Below are 27,071 nucleotides of genomic sequence, written 5' to 3'. Positions count from 1 at the left end.
TCTTCAGTGGTCTAATCTCAAAGTCGTATACAGTGGTGCCTCGCAAGACGAAAATAATCCGTTCCGCGAGTCTCTTCGTCTAGCGTTTTTTTTGTTTCGTGAAGCAACCCTATTAGCGGATTAGCGCTATTAGCGGTTTAGCGGCTATTAAAGGCTTAGCGGATTAGCGGCTAAAAGGCTATTAGCGGCTTAGAAAAAGGGGGGGGGAGCGAAAAAAATCGCAAGGCTCGCAATACGTTTCCGTCTTCCGAAGCAAGCCCATAGGGAAAATCGTCTTGCGAAGCAACTCAAAAACGGAAAACCCTTTCGTCTAGCGGGTTTTTCGTCTTGCGAGGCATTCGTCTTGCGGGGCACCACTGTATTGATATTCAATCTTATAGAGAATACTCTTTCTTGGCTTAAGCTTAAGAGACTGATTTGCTTAGACTGAGTTAAGCATTTGGAAAATCTATTGAAACCGGACATTATAAGTTCATTTTAGGCTGGGTAGTTTGCAAGTCTTTGTGGCTTTGTTTAATGTTTTGTATTTTTCTCAGAAGGTTGATATAGTATGTATAATTATTGTTCAGTAAAAACAGGGCAGCTCTGGTCTCTCTCTCTTAGCCTTTCCGTGCCTGCAAACGTGGGGGTTAAAATAACCCTGAAGAGGATTAAGAGTAATCAGCGATAAGCTTCCTGTTGCATTTCTCCTAGAAGCTCTTAAGGTCACCGCAGCAGCTGTGTCCTGTGGACGAAAAACATACCAATGTTTCAACCAACCTCTTAAGCTGCACATAATGGCTCCACTCCACATACATGGTTACACGCAGCAACGCGTCCATTGCTTGGGAAAAGTGGCTTGGAGATGTGTATTCTCATCTGCATTGCAAATGCCAATTCATAAGCCACACCTACAGTGGCTGGGGCAACCCAGCCAGATGGGCGAGGTATTAAATAATAAAATCATGATTATTATTATTATTAGTGCAAATAGGGATGCTGTCTTGAGACGTGTGCAGATTGATACACACAATGTGCCTGCAGATCCAGTAGGAGCATCTCTGGGCAGAAACTGCTTCTGTACTTGGATCTCCTGGGCTTGGTCACAAATATTGCAAACATGAGTTCAGAGTTGATTCTTTCGGTGTCTTGATTCGTATGGCAAATACTGTTTCGGAAATCAACACGTCTTGCATTTGAAGTGGGCATCATCGCTTCCCATGGAAGAGAATGGCTGCATCTTGGTTAAAAATTAACCTTTTAAAGAAATTTATCCAATAGACAGGACAAACTATTTTTGCCTATTAGTGAAACAAAAATACTTGGAACTACAGTGGTACCTCGGGTTACATACGCTTCAAGTTACAGACGCTTCAGGTTACAGACTCCGCTAACCCAGAAATAGTGCTTCAGGTTAAGAACTTTGCTTCAGGATGAGAACAGAAATTGTGCTCCGGCGGCGCGGCAGCAGCAGGAGGCCCCATTAGCTAAAGTGGTGCTTCAGGTTAAGAACAGTTTCAGGTTAAGAACGGACCTCCGGAACGAATTAAGTACTTAACCTGAAGTACCACTGTACATTGTATTAGGATTTTAATTTCAGAAGTTTGCACCAAAGTGTTGAAAATTTAACTGCCTTTGCTGGGGAAAAAAATAAACCGGAAACTAAGAAGATTTGCTTTTAAGTTGTTTATTCCATTTACGCACCTGTTTTCTTTTTTGTTTTTTTACAAACTAGTCTCTTCGCACACTCGAGCAGGAATATTATAATGTCTGTCATCTTCAGTTATAAGGGTTACAATTGGCCAGGCCTCTTCTGGGTCGTTGGGGTAAAGGGTGATGAATTCATCTGTGTTGTACTTATAGAGTCGATAGACCTGGATGGTGTGTTGCAGGGCGTAAGCCAGGAGAAACATCTCCACCTAGGTATCGAGGGGAGAAAGTGAAAAAAAAATTGCGTGCATTATTTAAAAAGACAAACAACCGATTTGGCCAAATGTATTCTGGACATGTATTCTGGGACGGGCGTAAGCCAGGAGAAACATCTCCACCTAGGTATCGAGGGGAGAAAGTGAAAAAAAATTGTGTGCATTATTTAAAAAGACAAACAACCGATTTGGCCAAATGTATTCTGGACATGTATTCTGGGACGCAGGTGGCGCTGTGGGTTAAACCACAGAGGCTAGGACTTGCCGATCAGAAGGTCGGCGGTTCGAATCCCCACGACGAGATGAGCTCCTGTTGTTCAGTCCCTGCTCCTGCCAACCTAGCAGTTCAAAAGCACGTCAAAGTGCAAGTAGATAAATAGGTACCGCTCTGGCGGGAAGGTAAATGTCATTTCCATGTGCTGCTCTGGTTTGCCAGAAGCGGCTTAGTCATGCTGGCCACATGACCCGGAAGCTGTACGCCGGCTCCCTCGGCCAATAAAGCAAGATGAGCGCCGCAACCCCAGAGTCGGCCACTACTGGACCTAATGGTCAGGGGCCCCTTTACCTTTAATATATGAGATAGACTCATGACATGCAAAGCGAGATATGTCAAGCCTTTATTTGTTACAATTGTGATGATTATGGCGTAATTTGTTATAATTGTAGCTGATGAATATTATGATATTCTAATTTTTCGAGTTTCACCTGTAGTTATATACTCAGAGGGAAATGCCAGTGTAAGCACTGGATTTGTTTTTTCAGTGATCAATGCAGTTGGCAAGGACCTTGGAGGTCTTCTGGTCCAATTCCCACTTCTCAGTGCAGGATGCAACCTTCAGCATCCCTGACCGATAGCCGGCCAACCTCTGCTTAAGGAGAACGCCCAAAGGAGACTGGAAATTGCAAGACCACAGATTTCGGTTATGCATTAGGAGAAACATCAAAGTCAGAATTGTAGACTTGAGATTCTCTTGAGATTCCCTGCTACTTTGCTTGGCAGGTCCTGCTTCGGCCTATAAAGGTTGAGTTCTGGACTGCACCAAACCAACATCTGCTTCCCCTGCTCCTAATGAACAGCAGGGAACAAATGTTAGATTCCGTTTCAGTTGAACGTGAGGAACTTACTTGTTCAAGGCCTCCCGTGTGACCGAGTTGATTCAAGTGGTTTTCCATCAGCTGGGAAGGATTGCTGGATGTATCCCGGGCAAAGAGAAGCCAGGCGAAAACGGGGACCTCCTTCCCCTTCTCGTTGTCTTCGTACAAATGGATCGCCGTATTGAGCATGAGAAATTTCACAGCTTCGTAGAGTTTGTATTCATCCTCCTCACTTCTGAAAAGCTCATCGCAAGCCACTTGCCTCTCGGCGAGGGCTTTCATTTCACTCATATGTTTCCACTGTAAAGGCAAACACACGAATGAATGGAATTGCAAGAATAACAGCAAGAAATAAAAGTCCAGTGTGAACAACGCTAAAGAATGCAAACAGTATCCCTTCTGGCCAGCATGGATTCAGATCTCTAAAACCATCCGTGAAAGCTTTTATCCATAAAGGTAAAGGTAAAGGGACCCCTGACCATTAGGTCCAGTCGTGGCCGACTCTGGGGTTGCAGCGCTCATCTCGCTTTATTGGCCAAGGGAGCCGGTGTATAGCTTCCGGGTCATGTGGCCAGCATGGCTAAGCCGCTTCTGGCGAACCAGAGCAGCGCACGGAATCACCGTTTACCTTCCTGCCGGAGCAGTACCTATTTATCTACTTGCACTTTGACGTACTTTCGAACCGCTAGGTTGGCAGGAGCAGGGACCAAGCAACGGGAGCTCGCCCCGTCAAGGGGATTCGAACCACCGACCTTCCGATCGGCAAGTTTAACCCACAGCGCCACCCGCGTCCCTTTTATCCATAAAGGGCGACATTAAATTGGTGAGGTTGCAGGCCAGGGGGTTTCATTTGGTTGTGATGTATTAGTGTAGCAGGGAATGAAAGAGAAAATATAAATGATTACTGGGGGCGGGGGAAGAATTAGAGTGGCTCCAATCAACTGTAGGTTCTCAAACTTCCTTCATTCTTCTACTCAATATTTTGGAAAGTTGTTTTTTCACTATGCATTTGGACACCTCTTAAGATAGCGTTCCCAAATTTTGCATGACAGTTCTGAAGATCAAGGAGCTATAGATACTTGGAAACGACTGAACACCATTTTGAATCAAGAGGGAAGGCTGAACCTTCCAAAACTGCCATGATTTTGGGGCTTCTTAGAATTCACAAGCAACGCCAAGTAGCAAAGTGCTGCTAGCATCTCATAAGAGTATCTATACTGTGGTGTTGGTAATCTATAAACATTTAAGACTTAGATTATTTGATTGATTGGTGAGTTAAAAGACAAGGGCTTAATTTCAAAACCTTGATTTCATAATTGCACATCACGCTTCCACAAACAAGTCCGAGTGCGAAACCAGGTACAGTAATAGCTACATGAAATTAAATTTCAGCTGAAATAAACTAAAGCACTAGACTGAGCAAATCAAATTCATAAAGAAAGTGCCACTATTAGATAATAAGTAACATTGCACCAACATAGCATTAATGACTACTGAGCAAAATATCTATTAAACAGCAACCAGTAACAAGAATTACAATAAGTATTGTACCAACATGGCACCAGAACGATCTTTCCCCCCATCAAACATGTGAACACCGGAAAGGATCTGGAAGGGTAATTTGCCCAGAGAAATCTGTTTCAGTGTGTGGACTGATTCTTGCTGAAGTGGTGTGATTAAAACTGCCGTCTGTTGTTTTAATCAAAGAGACAACGGAGTGTGTCTCCGCCGGTGAAGCCAAACTGCTGCGTGATCTCCCCAGGGCTCAAACCTGGGCAGTGTGTAGGGAGGTCCTGGGCTGCCCAGGCAACAAGACCGCCCCACCCCTCTCGGCCCTGCTGATGTGGTCCAAAGGAAAGCAGAACAATACGTTTGGCACCAGCTTGGCTGCATGAGATGCTGGAGTAATAATAATAAAAAAACCACAAAAACAAGGCGCTATCCAGCCATCTTAGGGACTCCACTCTGGCTTTGTGTAAGGCAGCCTTTTTCAACCTGTGGGTCCCCAGATGCTGTTGGACTACAACTCCCATCATCCCTGAGCTCTGGCCCTGCTACCTAGGGGTGATGGGAGTTGTAGTTCAACAACATCTGGGGACCCACAGGTTGAGAAAGGCTGGTGTAAGGTTTACTCCTTAGCCTTCTCTTCTCCGGAAGATATCTCACAAGGCAGAGGAGGTTTAGGATCAGAGTTTCCCTTCTCCTAGGATCAGGCATGGCCAAACTTGGCCCTCCAGCTGTTTTGGGACTACAATTCCCATCGTCCCTGACCACTGGTCCTGTTAGCTAGTGATGATGGGAGTTGTAGTCCCAAAACATCTGGATGGCCATGTTTGGCCATGACTGTCCTTCCCTCTGCAGCACATGCAGAAATTGCCGCCTTGATCATTGGACTGCCATCTAGTCCCCAGCTAATTCCAATCTCCCAATTGCTTGTTTTAAAATAGTTAGAAATGTGGAACTGACAGTAAGGTGAGCTAAGAATGCAGAATTTGTCAAACCTTGCTTTTTAGTAGCATTAAACAGTCTTTAATTTCATCCACCAAGTTTTCAACTTTGCTGGTCCATTTTTGCCTGAGCTGCCATTGCGCGATCCAGCCGTATTTCTCCATCAGTTTCTCTGGGAGCTACAATTTTCAGAAGATAAAAGTTAGTCTTTACCAGAAATTCGACAAGGCAACTCATTATCTAGTGATATGTTTTTATTTAATCAGAGCATCTAATTTCTGCTGGCCAAAGGTTCTTTGACCAGAATGGGTACTTTAGAACAGTGTTTCCCAACCTTGGGCCTCCAGCTGTTTTTGAACTACAATTCCCATCATCCCTGACCACTGGTCTTGCTAGCTAGGGATGATGGGAGTTGTAGTCCAAAAACAGCTGGAGGCCCAAGGTTGGGAAACACTGCTTTAGAATACTGCACAATGAGAAAGAAAACTTGTATCGTGTGCCTTTTGCTTTTGTGTTTTCTCCTCTGAATACACAGGTATTAGTTAAAAAATAATTTGTGGCAGGCGAACAAGCCTATACAAATACCTGCTAAGCAAAAGCTACCATTGTTTTGTTCTATCAAGAGATGTGCTGGAAGTTGGCGACCTACCAACATCATGTCCTCTCTCTTCAGCCAGGCAGGAAGCTGAACAGCCTGGCTAAGGGCTTGAAACAGCGTCGCTCTGACGGCACAATAGTTATCCCCTCGCACTCTCCTTATCGAAATAAATTTCTGTGAAACTGCTTCGTAGCCCTGTACAAAGAACAAAAAACTACTATTAGATGCACACACCCAAACAAACAAAAAATAAATCAAAAACTTCACGTGCAGGAGCCCAAAATGAGGCCTGGTTTATAGAAGCATCACTCAAGAATTTGAAATCTCAATGGGGTAGCAGTCCCTCAGATGACAAAGCACATACTGTGACTCTATCTGGAGAGATCAGGCCACAGTAACCCATGCCCTCATTGCATTTAGGCATGACTACTACTACTACAGCAACAACAACAACAACAACAACAACAACAACAATAATAATTTATTATTTATACCCCGCCCATCTGGCTGGGTTTCCCCAGCCACTCTGGGCGGCTTCCAACAGAACACTAAAATACAATAACCTATTAAACATTAAAAGCTTCCCTAAACAGGGCTGCCTTTAGATGTCTTCTAAAAGTTTGGTAGTTGTTTTTCTCTTTGACATCTGGTGGGAGGGCGTTCCATAGAGCGGGTGCCACTACCAAGAAGGCCCTCTGCCTGGTTCCCTGTAACTTGGCTTCTCGTAGCGAGGGAACCGCCAGAAGGCCCTCGGTGCTGGACCTCAGTGTCCGGGCAGAACGATGGAGGTGGAGATGCTCCTTCAGGTATACTGGACCGAGGCCATTTAGGGCTTTAAAGGTCAGCAGCAACACTTTGAATTGTGCTCGGAAACATACTGGGAGCCAGTGTAGGTCTTTCAAGACCGGTGTTATATGGTCTCGGCTGCCGCTCCCAGTCACCAGTCTAGCTGCCGCATTCTGGATTAGGTGTAGTTTCCGGGTCACCTTCAAAGGTAGCCCCACGTAGAGAGCATTGCAGTAGTCCAAGCGAGAGATAACCAGAGCATGTACCACTCTGGCGAGACGGTCTACTACAATGTGATCTACATGGGGCTGCCTTTAAAGATGGCCCAGAAACACACAATGGTTCAGAATGAGGTCACTGAAACATGCTGGCTTTAATCTTTCAAGCAGAGAGGGGGAGAGGAAAAAGATGCCAAATTCAAGAAGTGCGTTCCCAGTTCTTCCTTTTGAATTTGGCGCCGAAGCTTAACTTGTCCAGCGTTTGAGATCATGGCCCTATTGTCCAAATGGGAAAGCCCAAAACAGCATGGGTCAGATTTATTTGAAGGACCACCTGCATCCGCAAACAACTGGCCTGCTTCTTAATGGAGGCCCTTCTTGTTTGGCAAAGCACCAGTATCAGTGAATTTTGTGGGCAAGAGGGAGATGGCATTTGTCGCCACAGGACTGTGGAACTCACTTCTAGTTGACTTCCATGAAGTTAACATGCTTAAGATTTTCAGAAAGCCTTGAAGAATGGCAGTTTCCTCACTACAAGAAGTGAAGCTACGGGGAACCAGACAGAGGGCCTTCTCAGTAGTGGTGCCCACCCTGTGGAACACCCTCACATCAGATGCCAAGGAGATAAATAACTATACAACTTTTAGAAGACATCTGAAGGCAACCCTGTTTAGGGATGTTAGATGTTTTATTATGCTTTTATATATGTTGGAAGCCGCCCAGAGCAGTTGGGGCAACCCAGTCAGATGGGTGGAGTATAATTATTTATTTATTATTATTATTATTAGTTTCCAGCAGCTTACTCCCAGATTATATTCTGTCTCACTACAGTGCTGCTTTTGGCTGGTGGCTTCATTTCCAGGCTCAATATGTACTATTGTTCTATTCATTAATAACGTGATTAAATTGGAATTTTTTACTGTTCAAGTGGTAGTAGCTATTATTTGAATAAACAGCCTTGAGAATTCTGCTCAGAAAGGCAACCTATAAATATTTTAAGTAAATAAAAATATATAGAATGAAACTATTCTAAACATCAATGTCTAGGTATTGGATATTTAAGCGAAATACAACACCTAAAGGATATATCCATTTCTTTACTTATTTTAAAAAGTTATGAGTTGTAGCCAACCAAACCATACTTTGAGTAGGCCATCAAAATCAATAGGCTTTAGTTATAACTAATTTACATCTGCTGTAGTCAGTGAGTCTACTTCCAGGCAGGGTGGATAAAAAAATCAATGATTTAAAAAACAAACAAAACAAAAAACAGATTTATTTATTTTTAATTAAAATCAGATTTTTAAGATAAAATGCTTTTGGAGGAAAAATCTTTCTAAAGATAGTTTTCTGTTTAAGTTACATTATAGTCAAAAGGCTATTCATCAGGAAATAAGGATTTGTTTTAAGTTTTTCATGTGTGCTAAAACTCAGTGTAAGTTTTTTAAAAAAAATTAGCTGCATCAGTTAACAAACATGGATACACGTGCTATAATGTTATTGTTTTAGTTAAATAAGTTGTTTAAATTGTTATTAAGGAAATGATTGTTTTTCTCCTTCCAATAAAGTACAGCAGAAAAGTCGTCCAAATATAAACAGTTAACTTATTAAACCTCACAATAATTTCATAATTACTTGTCTATGTATTTCTAACGGTACAGTGGTACCTCGGGTTAAGAACTTAATTCGTTCTGGAGGTCTGTTCTTAACCTGAAACTGTTCCTAACCTGAGGTACCACTTTAGCTAATGGGGCCTCCCACTGCCACTGCACCGCCACCGCACAATTTCTGTTCTCATCCTGAAGCAAGTTCTTAACCCGAGGTACTATTTCTGGGTTAGCGGAGTCTGTAACATGAAGCGTCTGTAACCTGAAGCGTCTGTAACCTGAGGTACCACTGTATAACCAAATCAGTAATTTCTGATATAACTGTAAAAACTACTCTGAAAATTTATGATTCCAAAAATGAAACCCTCATCTGATTGTAAATATTAAGGTTACACCAGTAAGAATGAGTCTTTCTGTAAAAAGATGATTTAAATCAAGTCTTACTGACTTAGTGATTTTAAATCAAATCCACCCTGCTACCAGGTGGGATTTTGTTGTACACAAGCCTATGCACTATTGCAAGAAAATGAGATCAGACCTTCCTTATACATTTGGCCTGCGAGGTGGTTCCTCTCCATTCTTTTTGACAATAATCCATGATGCCGACTTCTGGTTCAACACTTAGCTTATTTTCTGGAAAATCTGAATTGCAATTAGGAAAAGAGAATCCATTTTAGTGGGGGAAAGTCAAAAGAAGCACAGTTCTCTTCTGCATTACAGAAAAAAAAGCCAATCTGTATATACATTTATGGAAATTGCAGGCCTCTTTGGCTGCAAGACCCCTGAGCCTGGGTGAAGGGCACTCAGGAAGATTATCAGCTTCGGTACAAACTACTTAAATTTCTTCAATCTATTCCATTTTGACATTTAATCAAGTCTTCTCTAAAGAGCTCACACTTATTTCTGACGAGCAAAAGGAGTGTCTCACAGGTGGGTGCAGGAATAGTGGGGTGTGGGGCAAGACTTGCAGGGAAATCTTCCTTGAAAATAAATAAGTTGAGATGAAGGACTGCCCACCCACACTGCTCTTGTCCCTTTTAGGATATTCTGGTCTAATATTTGCTTCCTCCAACATAAAGCCTGGCTTTACATGCCTAGCTTTGTTGGGATTGCGTGGAAAGGCTAATTGCAGTCTTTCTGCGATATCTGGTTTTCAACATCGTGATGTATCACCAGCTAAACATTATCATAATAAATAAAAAGATGAAATATGAAAAAAATCATTTTTAGTAATTCCAGAGGCACCTTAAAGATCAACTAAATATAAGCTTTCAAGGTATGAGCTTTCGTGTGTAATACAGACTTAATCAGAGGAGAGGAAGTGTGTATTACATATGAAACCTCATACCTTGAAAGCTTTTACTTTTTAAAAAAAATTTTCATACTACCACTAAATATAATGAAGAAATAAAAATTACATACATCAATATTTAGTTTGTTATTTGTTATTTACCGTCTTTTTCCTCCCAAACATTGCATACAAAAACAAACATATGTGCAGACACCCACACCCGAACACAAAATAATAATGAAAGTAAATATTTTTTTCCCTTTTATCTTCCAAAATCTTTTCTTCAACTTTGACTTCCTGTCAAGTCCCTTTGCATATATTTTATCGTACATTTGAATGTACACAAAACAATAAACCTCTCTCTATAATTTTTTCAATACATTCTGAAAACATAATAAATCCTTAATTGTTGTCCACCTCCTTTTAGTTCCTTTATCACTCGAATGCTAGCACGGAGTCAAAACTATTATTGTATTTTTGAACATATCTTGTTTAACCATCCCATTGTTGATCTTCAAGGTGCCACTGGAATTATTAAAAATGATCTTTTTCATCTTTCATCTTGTTATTTATTATGACTATGACAGGTCAACACGGCTATCCGCCTGAATCAGCAGCTAAACATTGCAATATATAGTGATATATCACAATGTCTGAAAAAAGGATGGAGCTATGCAGAGGCTGGATTCACAGTTTTCCCCACATTGTGATGTTTTGCATAGCGCGTGCACACACGCACACATCACGATTTGTAATAGATTGGCAGGTCAAAAATTATGAAACCAATATCATGATATGGACTTCAAACTGGTTTTAGATGAAATATCGCCCAGCCCTAACACACAACATGATTTGCGATATATTGCCAGATCAAAAGCTATGAAACCGATACAGTGGAACCTCCGTGGTCGAATGTAATCCGTTCCGGAAGACGGTTCGACTTCTGAAACATTCGACAACCGAGGCGCAACAGGGGGGTGGCAATTTCGATGGAGAAAATGGAGAAACTTGCCTCAGAAGCCGTTTGACTTCTGAGGCGCATTCAAAAACGGAACCATTCACTTCTGGGTTTTCGGTGTTCGGCTTCCGAGACGCTCGAAAACCGAGGTTCCACTGTATCACGATATGCATGTTCAAACCGTTACTGGGTGATATATTGATATATCACCCAATCCTACTCTAGAAGGCAGCAATAGACTATCGCTGGGAATGAGGGTGTGTTTGGGGTGAAACTTTACAACTCATTTTGCTGCAGGGCGTTAAGGTGGGGGCAGTCAAGGCTCCGGTCCCACTGCCCCCCAAGTCCTGATGCTATAGGTTCTGTTATTTCCTCTGGGGTTGGCAGGTGGCAGGAAGCTCCCCTGAGGGCAACGCTCACAGAGAGTCTGCTCACCTCTACTTTACACAGAATTCAACTAATACATCATGCTCTATATGCGTAGCGCTGAAATGTACCTGAGGAGCCTGTCCCACACACAAGCAATACTTTTTCTCTCTCTATTTCTTCCGCATCACGGTACATGTCCTCCTCGCTGCAACAACATCAATACACACTTCACATAATGGCAAAGGGCTAATCCGTAGACATTTCTTTGAGTTAACTCCGGAGTGGGGAACCTTTGGCCCAGGGACAGGATGCGGCCTTTAAGACCTCACTAATTGGCCCTTGGCACCACCATTCTAGAATTATGATCATGGCTCTCGGTTGCATAAATGAGGAGAGGCAAGTACAGTATAGAAAACCCTGGATTTTGTGTGGGTGGAATGCAGAATTTTGGGTAAAGTACGGAGTAATTAAAACCAATTTGTTGAGCTCCTTTGCTGTGGGAGTCACAGGCTTTCAAGATTAATGGTGTCGTCTATTGTTCCTTATCTGCAAAGCGCTGACTCATCCGGCACTTTCTCTGCTCACAGCTCAACATTCTTCTGCTCTCAAGCTCCAAGTTAAAAGAAACAGTTGTGATTAAGAAAAATAAAATACTTGGTCTAAAGCGAGTTAAAACGAGATAAAATCATTTAAAACTCAGTTAAAATTTGTGGAGCTCTGGAGCTGACTGCCTAGCCTGCCGCCATCTTGACCGGAAGTACAGTATAGAAAACCCTGGATTTTGTGTGGGTGGAATGCAGAATTTCGGGTAAAGTGCGGAGTTGCCTCTGTTGCTCCGCCCACTTTTGGTTCTGGCCCCGCCCACCGCCATCATACTGCCCCCAGGAGACTCCCTAAAAGCCAGTGTCGACCTTGGGCTGAAAAAGATTTCCCAATCCTGGAGTAAATAGCTATTAATAAGAAACAAGGTTGTTTTCAGCGATTGTGGGTTGTATCCAACGAAGTCGTCGTATGAGAAGGACAATATCTGCAAGCACAACAGAACTCTTGCCTCCCCTCTCATCCTCCCCCTGAGTGTCTTCCCGCAAAAAAGAAGAAGACAAACTCTGTTCCTTCAAGCCTCTGGAGGAGATTTGGGTGTGGAGGGTCAGGAGTTTCCTTAATAATTTTGTTAGCCCCAGCCACCCTGCGCAGCTTCCCTATACAGTGGTGCCCCGCAAGACGAACGCCTCGCAAGACGGAAAACCCGCTAGACGAAAGGGTTTTCCGTTTTGGAGGCGCTTCGCAAAACGAATTTCCCTATGGGCTTCCTTCGCAAGACGAAAGCCCATAGGGAAATCTCCGGGACAGCGGGGAAGCGCAGTGCGTCTTCCCCACTGTCCTCGGACCTCCTCCGAAGGCAGGCGGTAGGGCGGAGAGACCTCCTCCCGCCGCCAGCCTTCGGAAGGCTGTCCTGAAGACTTGCGGTGGGAGGAGGGTTTTCCTTCCCACTGCCAACATTCAGAATGCTGTTCTGAATGTTGGCGGTGGGGAGGAAAAACCCTCCTCCCACCGCAAGCCCCGGGAACAGAGGAGAAGCGCTGTGCGCCTTCCCCTCTGTTCCCGTACCTGTCCTGAAGGCTTGCGGTGGGGAGAAAAGCCCTTCTCCGCACCGCCAGCCTGGCAAGCGGTCTCCATAGGAACGCATTAATTGATTTTTAATGCATTCCTATGGGAAACCGTGCTTCGCAAGACGAAAAACTCGCAAGAAGAAAAAACTTGCGGAACGAATTAATTTCGTCTTGCGAGGCACCACTGTACAGTCGTACCTTGGTTCTCGAACTGAATCCATTCTGGGAGTCTGCTCAACTCCCAAAACTGTTTGAAAACCAAGGCGCAGCTTCCAGTTGGTGCAGGAGCTTCCTGCAGTCAAACGGAAGCTGCGTCGGACCTCCGGCTTCTGAAAAACATTCGCAAACTTACTTCTGGGTTTGCGATGTTTGGGAGCTGATTTGTTCGTCAACTAAGCCATTCGAGAACCAAGATATGACTGTACAGGGCTGCCCTCAGATGTCTTCTAAAGTTTACATAATTACTTATTTCCTTGACAACTGATGGGAGGGCGTTCCACAGGGTGGAAAGTGTTCCCTGTTCCCTCGCTTCTCGCAGTGAGGGAACTGCCAGAAGGCCCTCGGAGCTGGACCTCAGTGCTCATGCGATTCTACCTGCTCACACAATGACTTGGTTGGAGTCAACCAAATGGGCGTCGACTGTACATTCATTTGAGTAACAGTAAAAAAGAAAAGAAAAAACTTTACAAGTTGCAAATACTCCAAAAAAAGTCAAAAGCAAGTAATAATGAAGACACACCTTTTCTTAAGATCTTAAGATCTCTAACAGTATCAGATTGTTGCCTCCCAGATTTAGAATGCATTTTGTTGGTGATGGCAAAACCTTTGGAATCATAAAAGAAGGGAAATAAAAAAAATCACATTATATTCAAAAAGCAGTCTAACAAAGCTTCTGCTACATTAAAACAAAAAAACAAATCCACACATGTAAAACAGCAATCTTGTGTTCAGATACTTGGGAGTAACATCCTTCTGAATTCATATGGGGCTTAATTTGAAGGCAATCAGCATAAGGTTACATCACATCAAGGGCATCACATCTAGGACACATTATGGCCCGCATCCCAAGAGACTCAGGTACCCGCCTAAAGTTGTGGAATGTCCCCCAAGTGAGACACATCTGTCTCCACCATTATTAACTTTCAGGAGGAATTCAAAAACACTCATGTTTATTCAGGCTTTTAGGTGGCTGAATTGAAATTGAAATTGGAGACAATAGTTAGAGTCGCCATATTTCAAAAAGTAAAAATTCGGACACATAAGTTGTTGAGCTATTTTAGGTAAGGTTGTTGAATTTGATCCCCTGCTAAATTTGCCTGTTTGTCCTCTGACGAAGAAATGGCCAGTCCATAATTTTAATGGTAGGTTTATTGTAGCTGTGAGAGACAGAATAACAACAGGAAAACCCCCGGAAACCCAGAAGACAAAAGTCAGAGATTGATGTGCATTATAATGAGTGAAATAAGTATTTGATCCCCTATCTTCGTCAGGGGGCAAACGGGCAAATTTAGCAGAGGAACAAATACTTTCCCCCCCTCACTGTAGCTATTAATGATAAATTAACATGAGCCATTAAGGTAAGACGGGGAATTATGCCGGAGAAATAATTTTGAGGAGAAGGTGTGTTTGTAGAATATGTACTGTTAAAATGGAAAGGGGTCAAACCATAGCAAGAGGTGTTGAAAATTTGGGAGGTTGAATAGTTGCGATGGAATGGAATAAAATAAATAAAAGTGGGATATAAATTAAGAAGTAATACAATAGATCTGGCTTCCTCAATCTTGGCTCTCCAGATGTTTTTGGCCTACAACTCCCATGATCCCTAGCTAGCGGGACCAGTGGTCAGGGATGATGGGAATTGTAGTCTCAAAAACATCTGGAGGACCAAGTTTGAGGAAGCCTGGGTTAGATCTAGAGCAGATCTTCCAGGAGCCATTTTCTTTGAGCAGAAAGAGTTTTTCCAACTTAACACAAGAAAAGAGAACTAGCAATGTGCATCCGTATAGTTAAAGCTATGGTTTTCCCAGTAGTAATGTATGGAAGCGAGAGCTGGACCATAAAGAAGGCTGATCGCCGAAGAATTGATGCTTTTGAATTATGGTGCTGGAGGAGACTCTTGAGAGTCCCATGGACTGCAAGAAGATCAAACCTCTCCATTCTGAAGAAAATCAGCCCTGAGTGCTCACTGGAAGGAAAGATCGTGAAGCTGAGGCTCCAATACTTTGGCCACCTCATGAGAAGAGAAGACTGCCTGGAAAAGACCCTGATGTTGGGAAAGATGGAGGGCACAAGGAGAAGGGGACGACAGAGGACGAGATGGTTGGACAGTGTTCTCGAAGCCACAAACATGAGTCTGACCAAACTGCGGGAGGCAGTGGAAGACAGGAGTGCCTGGCGTGCTCTGGTCCATGGGGTCACGAAGAGTCGGACACGACTAAACAACAACAACAACAATGTGCATCCACTAGCTTCTGCAATCTCTGGTCTATACTTGTGCTAAGCCCATCTGGAATTTGTAGCTCCTGGGGCTTGTGCAACACTCCAGAGAATCATGCCACCGCGGGATTTTCTTTTGCTTCTGCGACTCTGGATCCAACCCGACAGTTTGGCTAATTCAGGTGGTGGCTGTTCTGAAGGAGAGTGTCTCAACACCAGAAAGAGGTTGCTATCAAATGAATCTAACCCCAAAATTAATCTCAGAAGTACTTACTGTGGCCGGGCGAGCAAGCAGCGAGGGAGCTGGAGGAGCAGGTACATCATCGCCATCAAAATGCATGCTAAATCATCCTACTGGGCAGGAGAAGACAGCAATCCGTGACGGACAGAGACTTGAAAAACAAAGGTAGCTTTTAGGTCCTGGTATGTGGCTTATTTGTCCAACAGCCTTGGCCTCTAAAACAACACCTCTCCTTTCAACGAAAGAAGGCTTTTGCTGCCAGAAGTTTTGCTTTTGTCAGAAGTTTGGATGCCTCATCTGGTTTGTTTCAAAGCTCTGGACAAGCTGCCAAGTACGGGGGCAATTTCCATGGGAACTAGATCCATTGGGATGAATGGATCCAGCGGATCTCCATTTCCCATCCTCGGCTCAGCTGTAACTACAGAGCATCTCCCCCATCCTTCCTGAGCCAGGTTCAGTGGATCTTAAAGAGAGAAGGGACTTAGGCTGGATCCCAAACCCGTTCAAACTCAGTCATATGTCCTGGCAACCTAGCATAAATTAAGCCAGCAACGCAGTACAGTGGTATCTTGTTTCTCAAATGATTGGTACTGAAACAACTTGGAACCCAAACACTGCAAACCCAGAAGTAAATGTTTTGGTTCGCGAACATTTTTCGGAAGCTGAACATACTCTGTTTTGAATGTTACGCTTCCGATTTGAGTGTTACACTGAGGACTGTCTGCTTTTGCTACTTATTTTGCGTTTTTGTGGCTTTTTTGTTTTGTTTTTGTGACTGTGTGGTACCCAGTTCAGCTACTGATTGTGTGACTGCAGTACATTGTTTATTGCTTTCATTTTATGGATCAATGGTCTCGTTAAAATAGTAAAATTCATGTTAAATTGCTGTTTTAAGGGTTATTTTTAAAAGTTTGGAATGGATTACAGTGCTACCTCAGGTTAAGTACTTAATTCGTTCCGGAGGTCCATTCTTAACCTGAAACTGTTCTTAACCTGAAGCACCACTTTAGCTAATGGGGCCTCCTGCTGTTGTCGCGCCGCTGGAGCACGATTTCTGTTCTCATCCTGAAGCAAAGTTTTTAACCTGAAGCACTATTTTTGGGTTAGCGGAGTGTGTAACCTGAAGCGTATGTAACCTGAAGCATATGTAAGCCAAGGTACCACTGTAATCCATTTTGCATTACTTTCTATGGGAAAGCGTGCCTTGGTTTTGGAGCGCTTTGGTTTTGGAACGGACTTCCGGAACGGATTAAGTTTGAGAACCAAGGCACCACCTTATTTTAAAGGCTTGTTTCCCTCTCTGCCAGGCGTAGGCAGACAAGTAGCAGCTCCTCTGCTCCACTGCTGAATGGAACTAGAGTTGTGTAACTTTATGCTGGCTTTAACTTACACCAGCTTGCTTTTCGCCAGCTTCCTGCACATAGGGCTCGACCCCTTCGTCTTTCCACACCCTGGAAGCGAAATGGGTACAACATTGCTCTAAAAAGCTGCCAATTGTTCTGCCTGGGGTATGAGGTTGTGCCATTTTAGGGGTGCGAAGCTTAATTTTTGTACATTTCTTCAGTGAGGGGTATTAACAATCCATTTGGGGGTATGAGGAAACTTGCTATTGTTTTTGTGACTGGACAATATTTAGCTTGGCAAGTCTACACTTGAACTGCTTCTGCTCAAATGGTTACTCTGTTTGCTATTCACATAAAGGACCCCTGACAGTTCAGTCCAGTCACGAACGGCTCTGGGGTTGCGGCATTCATCTTGCTTTACTGGCTGAGGAAGCTGACGTTTGTCCGCAGGCAGTTTTTCCGGGTCATGTGGCCAGCATGACTAAGCCGCTTCTGTTGAAACCAGAGCAGCGCATGGAAACGCCTTTAACTTTCCTCACCGGAGCAATACCTATTTAGCATCTCAAATGCCTGACTGGATTCTACATGGGCAGAAGTTTTCGTTACATCAGATTTCTAACATCTGCGGTAATATTGGCCACCAAACAATGGAAAATACTTAAGCCCCCTTTTAGTTGTTTTACATTTTAATATAGCACTTTCATCTTTTACTAGGAACATTTGAGAGGTTTTGTACATAGGCTTGTAAGGTTTGGCCTAGAAATAGAGGCTGGGTAATCAGAACGCCTTATCTCCCAAACAAAGGATCAAAACAGAATTTCAGGCTGGCTTCTTCATCCTGCAGTTACTTATTTTCTACAGGCACCAGAACACTTACCATGGTGATTGCAAGGTGAAATCAGTATCAACACACCAAACAGGAAGATTTGCTGAAAATAAATGGTTTTACCCATTGGTCCCCCAATACAAAGAAACACTTTGAAAGAACCGATGAACTGAGGTTTAAATTGTGATCAGGATTTGAAAGCAAAGCTTGAAATGGCCTAGCAATTCTAGATTAAAGCAGCAACCGGGTTAGCCTTAACCACGGTTAGTGCGGGCGCAGAAGTAAATATCAAAGGGTAGTTAAGGCAGACCATGCAAAAGAGAAGATCTGTGCTACAGAAGGAAGGGAAAAGCCCATGTTTTTCCAAGCAAACTTTCTATTCGCAAAACACAGTTTGCAAGGACCACGTTTTGCATTTGTCTGAAGAATGAACCCATCGCACATGGAAACTTGCTCATTCTTCCAATAAAATAACTTCTATGACCTATTTAGCATCTGGAAAAATATGGTAAAGTCACAGGTCTGAAAAGGCTTCTTCAGCAAAACTTTAATGACAAAAACTCACTAGTCTACAGACGATTCCATTGGGGAAGTGATGAGCGAGGCAGGTAGGTTTTCTTTACTTCTGTGAGAATTATCTTGGTGGGGTCGAGATAGTTTTGAGACCTCTGTCTGGGTCCTCTTTGTGCAATTGTCGCCATCTTCTTTGACGGTCAACGCAGGGCTCCCTTTGTAGCTCATGCTTGAACTTATGGAAGACATTTTGTCATGAGGAGTGCATTTTTCCTTTTTGTTTTTAGAAAACTGTATACCAAAAATACTTTTTTTCCGCTTCTCTTCTGCGGTAACGGAAGGACCAGTTGCCTTCCTCGCCATTGGCTGTGACATCCCAGGGCTATGAGAGAAATATATGAAAAGCCTCTGTGAGGCTTAAAAGCTTATTCACTCTTACACAGTTCAAATAGTCCAAATGAGACACGAAGCAACATGGGGTGGGGTGTCTGAATAATGGATCGAGCAAGCCTAATTTGCATAGCATCATTTCACATGATTAACTGAACTTGCATGTGGTCTTAATTCCCAGGTTTCTGACCAGATGTAGACATTGCATTTAGTCTGCAATATTCTTATGATGAAATCAATACACATTTGTATCAGCCCCTTAAAGTAAAAAAACCAGACAATGTAAACCGTAATTAATGTGGGCTTGTTTTTCACATATATTCCCCTTTCTCTTATCTTTCGGCATATTCAAAATTAACTCACTAACTGCAAGTGGTAGAAGTTTGCTTCCTGAAGCAAAGAAAATGGGCATCTTCAATATTCCAGGAAGAGCTGTTTCTTCGCAAGTTACAGAGCAGAAAACCCAAGCTTGCCATTGAGCATAAACCCAAGAGGGATTTGCAACCAGTCTTGGCTGCATGAGAATTGTCCTTGCACAATAAGCGTGCTGATCACATTTTTACAGAAAGCGCCCAGCCAATAATCTCAGTATTTTAGAAACCAAACCTCCACTCACCCCATATTTTTTAATTAATTGATCCTAGCAATTTTACCAGCCTCCTCAAATGTTCACATTCTCTCTGTGCCTACAAAACAACTTTGCAACATCTCTCCTTGAAAGTTAATCAACAGTCAAGGGAACAATGGCTGCATCTGCATGGTACATTTAAAGCCATTATCATACCACTTTTAATTGCCCTGCTCTCCTGGGAGCTGTAGTTTTAACAATGTCCTGAAAGTCGTTAGGAGACCCCTATTTACCTAACAGAGCTACAATTGGCACAGTGGTTTAGCAGTAAATCTCTCTTTGGACTCACAGTTGTCCATGGAGGCGTTGGTTACTTCTGTGTCCAGGGCGGCTGTCTACCAGCTCCACCTGGTACGCAGACTGAGACCCTACCTGCCTACGGACTGTCTTGCCAGAGTGGTGCATGCTCTAGTTATCTCCTGCTTGGACTACTGCAATGCGCTCTACGTGGGGCTACCTTTGAAGGTGACCCGGAAACTGCAATTAATCCAGAATGCGGCAGCTAGACTTGTGACTGGGAGTGGCCGCCGGGACCACATAACACCGGTCCTGAGAGATCTGCATTGGCTCCCAGTACATTTCTGAGCACAATTCAAAGTGTTGGTGCTGACCTTTAAAGCCCTAAACGACCTCGGTCCTGTATACCTGAAGGAGCGTCTCCACCCCCATCATTCAGCCCGGACACTGAGATCCATCGCCGAGGGCCTTCTGGCAGTTCCCTCATTGCGAGAAGTGAGGTTACAGGGAACCAGACAGAGGGCCTTTTTGGTAGTGGCGCCTGCCCTGTGGAACGCCCTCCCTTCAGATGTGAAGGAAATAAGCAGCTATCTTATCTTTAAAAGACATCTGAAGGCAGCCCTGTTTAGGGAAGTTTTTAATATTTAGTGCTGTATTGTTCTTAACACTTGATTGGAAGCCGCCCAGAGTGGCTGGGGAAACTCAGCCAGATGGGCAGGGTATAAATAATACATTATTATTATTATAAATTATTATTCCTAGGGAATGCTGACAACTGTAGCTCCTTCCCAATATTTTATATATGGTGAAATAAGCACTCCTGTGTAGGAATTGGTGTTTCTCCGAACATGCATGTAATTGTATGTAATGAGGCTGATCTATGTGCTAATTTAATTACAAAAGACCATCAGAACAATGTCTCACATCTTGCCTATGCACAGCAAAACAGACGGCATGCGCACAAGTGATTTTTTTAATAGGAAATTGATCATACACAAAGCAGAATAATTTACTCTTCCTGAGTGCAACACAACCAGAAATCAAATAATCAAGATTATTTGCAGTTTCGCTATTTATGAAGTGCATGTGTGTTTGCGGGAGCCAGTCAGACAAACAGGACTTTATTCTCTCTGCACCGGCATTTTACAGAGAGGAGGGGAAGGAATTCAACTACGAAGCTTGTATGTGAACTATTCAAAATGTTCCTCTGTGTGTGTGTGTGTGTGTAGGGGCAGCTGGCAAAGGGAACGGATATGTGTATTTCTCATCTCTGAATCTTACCACCTTTTACTATGACAAATAATGCAGCTTAGATGTTACCCAAAGAGGTAACACACAAATCGAATTGATGAAACAGAAACATAAGCAAATCCTCGGCTTTATTTTTAAACCCTATTAATCCGTGGTTAACGAAAGCGCTTACCTTTCTTGGGTGGCCTGGCTGCTACTTAGCTTAAATCGCTTAGTATTGTCTGTAAGAGTTGCAATGCCGGGGCTGGTGCTAACCTGCCTTTCCGGAACTGGTTTTGGCCCAGTCGGTTTGTTTTCATGTCCCTCAGCAGCAGCGAGGACAGTCTTTCTCCCATCCGGAGGCCTGCAAAGCTGTCCGTCCTTATCTGCGCTCATCTCTGCAGGGCAGAAAAGCCTCTTTGAAGTTGCAAACCACCGCTTTAGAGGAAGGGGAATCAGGAAAAGAGAGAGAGATCCATCAAAATCCGCAACCAGAAAGTGGAGGAGTACCAAGATGAATGGAAGAAATTTAAGGATTATTTAGTTAAATATGCTAAGATAATATAAGTAGAATTACTTGTGAGTACCAGATTGGCCTAGGAGTTAAGTATGTTAAATTGCATAACACTATGGATAGAAGTAAATATGAAAAGAAAGAAAGATGTTAATTGACCAAGTTAATTTTATTTGAAAACAGTATTGGAAAACTGCTGCAATGAGTTATATGGAAACTCAGCTAGGGGGATCTGAGGAAGTCATATAACAATGGTAACAAAAGTGGGATTATAACAGTTAGGATAAATGTTTGTCTGTCTGTCTGTTTGCTTCTTTTTTTATACTGTAATGTTTTTCTTTTTTGTTGTTTATGTTTGTTATAAATTTGGAAAACCAATTAAAAAAATTGGAAAAAAGAGAGATCCATCAGGAGGAAGGAATTTTGAGAAATCCTAGGTAATAATAATAATAATAATAATAATAACAATAAAATAGTGCAACATTCTAAAAACATTTCATTATAAAAATTAATTAAAATCCAATTGATGGCAACCATTAAAATAATAATAATAAATTATTGTAAAAGGTAGTCCCTTTAACAGTTTGCTTTTTAAAAAATGAGTGTAAACAAGGGCTAGGGGAGTTTGTAGTAGTAGTAGTAGTAATCATCATCATCATCATCATCATCATCATTGCAATGCTGGGAGCAAGCAAGGATCAGTTTCCCAGGTAGCTCAGCCGGTAGAGCATGATACTCTCAGGGTAATGGGTTCGAGCCCCAATTTGGGCAAAAAGATTCCTGCACAGCTGGGGGTTGGACTAGATGACTCAGGGGATCCCTTCCAACTCTACAATTCTATGATCACGCCTTGCGTTACAAGCCACAGCATTTGCCACTGTCTCAAAGGATAGACTTGGAGGGGGCAACACAACCCCATACACTCCAACATTTCTCCGATGAAAATAGGGACGCTTCCCATTCTATAATAATTTGACTACAGTGGTACCTCGGGTTACATACGCTTCAGGTTACAGACTCCGGTAACCCAGAAATAGTACCTCAGGTTAAGAACTTTGCTTCAGGATGAGAACAGAAATCGTGCGGCAGCAGCGGGAGGCCCCATTAGCTAAAGTGGTACCTCAGGTTAAGAACAATTTCAGGTTAGGAACGGACCTCTGGAACGAATTAAGTACGTAACCAGAGGTACCACTGGATTTACAGTGGTACCTCGCAAGACGAATGTCTCACAAGTCAAAAAACTCGATAGACGAAAGGGTTTTTTGTTTTTTGAGCTGCTTCGCAAGACGATTTTCCCTATGGGCTTGCTTCGCAAGACAGAAACGTCTTGCAAGTTTGTTTCCTTTTTCTTAACACCGTTAATACAGTTGCGACTTGACTTCGAGGAGCAACTCATGGCACGCGGTGTGGTAGCCTTTTTTGAGGTTTTTAAAGACTTTGGTGATTTTTGAAGCTTTTCCAAAACTTTCCCGACACCGTGCTTCGCAAGACGAAAAAAATCGCAAGATGACAAAACTCGCGTAACGAATTAATTTCGTCTTGCCAAGCACCACTGCATACCCCGCACATCTTACTGGGTTGCCCCAGCCACTCTGGGCAGCTTCCAACGTATGTAAAAACATAATTAAACATTTTTAAAAAAACACTTCCCTATGCAAGATTGCCTTCAGAAGGCTTGGAGGGGGTCAGATAACTCCATAAAGGTAAAGGGACCCCTGACCATTAGGTCCAGTCGTGGCCGACTCTGGGGTTGCGGTGCTCATCTCGCTTTATTGGCCGAGGGAGCCGGCGTACAGCTTCCAGGTCATGTGGCCAGCATGACTAAGCCGCTTTCTGGCGAACCAGAGCAGCGCACGGAAACGCCGTTTACCTTCCCACCAGAGTGGTACCTATTTATCTACTTACACTTTGATGTGCTTTTGAACTGCTAGGTTGGCAGGAGCAAAGGGAGCTCACCCCGCCGCGGGGATTCGAACCGCCAACCTTCTGATCGGCAAGTCCTAGGCTCAGTGGTTTAACCCACAGCGCCACCCGTGTCCCATGGATAACTCCATACCCTCCAACATTTCTCCAATGAAAATAAGGACATCCTAAGCAGGGCTTTTTTTCAGCCGGAACACTCCGGGACTTTGTTCCGGAACCTGCCCTGAGGGTTCCATCACCTGTCCTCTCTGTGCCCATAATCATACCGGTGCTGCGGGCAAGCGGCGCGTTTTCTGGGTGGGGAGATTTGGATGGATCGGGAGTTCGCATGTCGTACGCTTTTTTCAGTGATTCTTTTCTCTTCCGAAGGAAGCTCTATAAGGGAGGTGTGACGAGACGTGTGTTTTTGGCGGATCCCTAAAAAAAGCCCAACCATTTTGGTGGCTCCGTAAAAAATAGCCCAACCCCTTTGATGGCTCCCTAAAAAATAGCCCAACCCCTTTGATGGCTCCCTAAAAAATAGCCCAACCCCTTTGATGGCTCCCTAAAAAATAGCCCAACCCCTTTGATGGCTCCCTAAAACATAGCCCAACCCCTTTGATGGCTCCCTAAAAATAGCCCAACCCCTTTGATGGCTCCCTAAAAATAGCCCAACCCCTTTGATGGCTCCCTAAAAAATAGCTCAATCCCTTTGATGGCTCCCTAAAAAATAGCCCAACCCCTTTGATGGCTCCCTAAAAAATAGCCCAACCACTTTGATGGCTCCCTAAAAAATAGCCCAACCACTTTGATGGCTCCCTAAAAATAGCCCAACCCCTTTGATGGCTCCCTAAAAATAGCCCAACCCCTTTGATGGCTCCCTAAAAAATAGCTCAATCCCTTTGATGGCTCCCTAAAAAATAGCCCAACCCCTTTGATGGCTCCCTAAAAAAATAGCCCAACCACTTTGATGGCTCCCTAAAAAATAGCCCAACCCCTTTGATGGCTCCCTAAAAAACAGTCCAACCACTTTGATGGCTCTCTAAAAATAGCCCAACCACTTTGACATCCTTTTGAAAGAAGCTCAGCGACTTAGGGTTGTCCGTCCCCAAAAGCGGCGGTGGGAGTTCCTGCACCCCCTTTTTCTAGGGGGTGGAAAAAGCTCTGATCTTAACTGGGATCAAATCAGAAACCGGGACGGCTTCTCTAAATTAGGGACGTCCCTGGAAAATTAGGGACACTTGGGAAAGGTCTGCAATCCTAAGCGAACCCAGCGGGGGTTGCTTCCAGGAAAGCGAGTTCGGGGCTGGGGCGGTCTGCAATCCTGATCAGGCACGCTTCTCCTTTGTGGTTTTACTCGGGAGTAAGCCTCGGCGGAATCAAGCCCAGCCCAGCAGCCGCGTGTCGGGAGAGGGAGCCCCTGGAAGAGGCAAGAGAGCCTGGCCGGGGTTCTACTGGGGCGGCGGCGGCGGCGCTGCGCTTTCCGCCCAGCAGCCCTTTGGAAATTTCCGGGCAGATGCGCGCGGACAGGATCGGGCGCAAGGCGCGGGGCGGGGCAATCGGATCTCTCGCCTTTTGCAGGGCGCAGCGGAAATAATAAGAATAACCATAATCATAAGATTTGAAATTACCTCGGTAGCAGCAGTGGTTTCATCATTCAATGTCCGGCTCTACTTTAAATATATATCTATATCTATCTACTTCCCTTTGCTTCCGCGTTTCCTCTATAAACTTACAACCTACAGACTCACACGTGCCGAGCTAACTTCCGGGTACACCTACGAAGCCAAGTTCCGGGTTGCATTGCATTGCATTGATAAAAACTATAAATCTCGAACGGATTGACTTCACCCCCTTCATGGTCTCCTGAGACAGTCGGATGCAGATAACAATGGCATATGTATTATTATATCGTGTAGAATGAATGTATTATTTTATACCATATTGCTTATTTTTTAAAAAGTTGTATTACTATAGATCAACATGCTGTGTTCTATTATATAGAATTGTATATATGATATATTTTATATCTGCTTCTTCGGCGGTCGCTCGTAGCCGAGTAAGATTGCCTTCCATGAATAAGGTCTTAATATTACATTACTGTATATATAATGTATATAATATGTGTGTGTGTATTACGCCAGGGGAAAATGCGGGGTATGAATAAATGAACAAATGTGTAACAATAAAATAATAATAGTAATAATAGTAATAATAATAGTGATAATAATAGTAGTAGTAGTAATAATAATAGTAGTAATAGTAATAATAATAATTAAATTTAAACGAACCAAGAAGTTCCATCTCAGGCAGCACCGGTTGCTGTTCTCTACTTTTCGTACCTCTTTGGTGCTTCTTCCCACTACTTCTCCCCGCACCCGCCCCTTGGCCTTAAGCGCCAGAGCCACAATTAATAGCCCTCCCACAATGCTTTGCGAGAGGAAGGGAAGGGGGTGGCCTCTGCCCTTTCCTAAGATGGCCGCTCCCTGTGTCTTTGGGGTTTGCTCTCCTCGCTACTTTTGCAGAAGCGATGGAGGTCCTTAGTTAGCCGCGTTGTTTTATTTTATTATTATCTATTTTTATTTTATTTTATACCTGCAGAGGGAGAGAGACGGCTGCATCAGGGGCGCCGCGCCTGCTTGCAACGGCGTGTTTTGGCAAATAGTTATTTTCTTTCCGAGCGGGCAGGACCCCTTCCATAGCAGGGATATTGCAGCGAGGCTGCAGTCTTACGCACGCTTCAGTTGGGACAAGAAACAAACAAGCGCAAAGGTGTCCCTTAAATAACCTGACATTTCAGCATGTTGCAAGCTACCTTGTCCCTGGAGGGTCCTCTTTGCAAGCACCAGGACTTCTGTAGGAAGCGGGTGCACCCTGAGCCGCCACCCGGCTTGCGCAAAAGGCCCAATAAAACCTGTGGCGCCTGGTATGCAGTCAGGCTGGTCGCTCGTGGCAGGGGGAAAAACCCCATAATATCTGGGGCAGGGCACAGATCTTGAGAGGAAGGCTTGCGACTTGCAGGGGAGAAGTGTTTTCTCAGCCCTCTCTACCCACAGTAGGGCTGTTAAGAGCGTTGACGCAATGGATATTGTAGTTAGGAAAGGTTCGGAAAATGGCAGCCAAACACACACACCTCAACCTCAACGGGAAACTGTGAAAGCAGATAGATGTGAAGTACACAACTCCCAGTCTAGTACAGAAGACAGGCATGTTGTTGCTGTTGTTAGACTTTATATACCGTCCTATACTCAGGTCTCGGGGCGGTTCACAGAATAAAATCAAGATATAGAACCACAAGATGGGTTAAACCACAGAGCCTAGGACTTCCCAATCAGAAGGTTGGCGGTTTGAATCCCCGCGACGGGGTGAGCTCCCGTTGCTCGGTCCCTGCTCCTGCCAACCTAGCAGTTCGAAATCACAAAGTGCAAGTAGATGAATAGGTACCGCTCCAGTGGGAAGGTAAATGGCGTTTCCGTGCCCTGCTCTAGTTCGCCAGAAGCGGCTTAGTCATGCTGGCCACATGACCTGGAAGCTGTACGCCGGCTCCCTCGGCCAATAAAGCGAGATGAGCGCCGCAACCCCAGAGTTGGTCACGACTGGACCTAATGGTCAGGGGTCCCTTTACCGTCACCTTTTATAGAACCACAAAATACATAATAAAAACAACAACCCAATAACCCCCCCCCATATGTCGCCAAATTGAAAGTGGAGGAAGAAAAAGCTTGCATTTCTGCCCATCAGCTGTGCAGGAGAAAACTCCGCAATAAGCGTTGATCCAGTCCTGCTCTGTGTTCCCCTTCCCCTGCCAAACAGCCAGATCACACAGGACTCAAGCTGCTTCTCTCTATGCGTGGTATGGAGAAAGTGGCTAGAGATAATTTTTCCCCCTCGCTCATGACACTGAAGCTGAATGTTGGAAGATTCAGG

General features: G+C 43.9%; 1 protein-coding gene across 2 annotated transcripts; it reads right to left on the bottom strand.

The window, feature by feature from the left end:
• Positions 1 to 1,650: 1,650 nt before the first annotated feature.
• Positions 1,651 to 24,873, bottom strand: OTULIN (OTU deubiquitinase with linear linkage specificity). 2 transcript variants are annotated; one of them, XM_053397134.1, is made up of 9 exons: positions 24,776 to 24,873; positions 20,922 to 21,166; positions 18,296 to 18,625; positions 11,403 to 11,479; positions 9,195 to 9,298; positions 6,097 to 6,240; positions 5,501 to 5,626; positions 3,030 to 3,299; positions 1,651 to 1,898 (listed from the first exon to the last, which is right to left on the bottom strand). In XM_053397134.1, the coding sequence occupies exons 2-9, from the start codon at positions 21,122 to 21,124 to the stop codon at positions 1,704 to 1,706; spliced, it is 1,449 nt and encodes a 482-aa protein (XP_053253109.1). In that variant the 5' UTR covers positions 21,125 to 21,166; positions 24,776 to 24,873; the 3' UTR covers positions 1,651 to 1,703. The 2 variants fall into 2 exon arrangements, with proteins under 2 accessions (XP_053253109.1, XP_053253110.1); XM_053397135.1 differs by lacking the exon at positions 18,296 to 18,625.
• Positions 24,874 to 27,071: the final 2,198 nt, after the last annotated feature.

Source organism: Podarcis raffonei, chromosome 7 (assembly GCF_027172205.1).
Source record: "Podarcis raffonei isolate rPodRaf1 chromosome 7, rPodRaf1.pri, whole genome shotgun sequence".
Classification (NCBI taxonomy): domain Eukaryota; kingdom Metazoa; phylum Chordata; class Lepidosauria; order Squamata; family Lacertidae; genus Podarcis; species Podarcis raffonei.
Note: the sequence above shows the minus strand (reverse complement) of the source record. Positions and strands in the feature narration are given on the sequence as shown.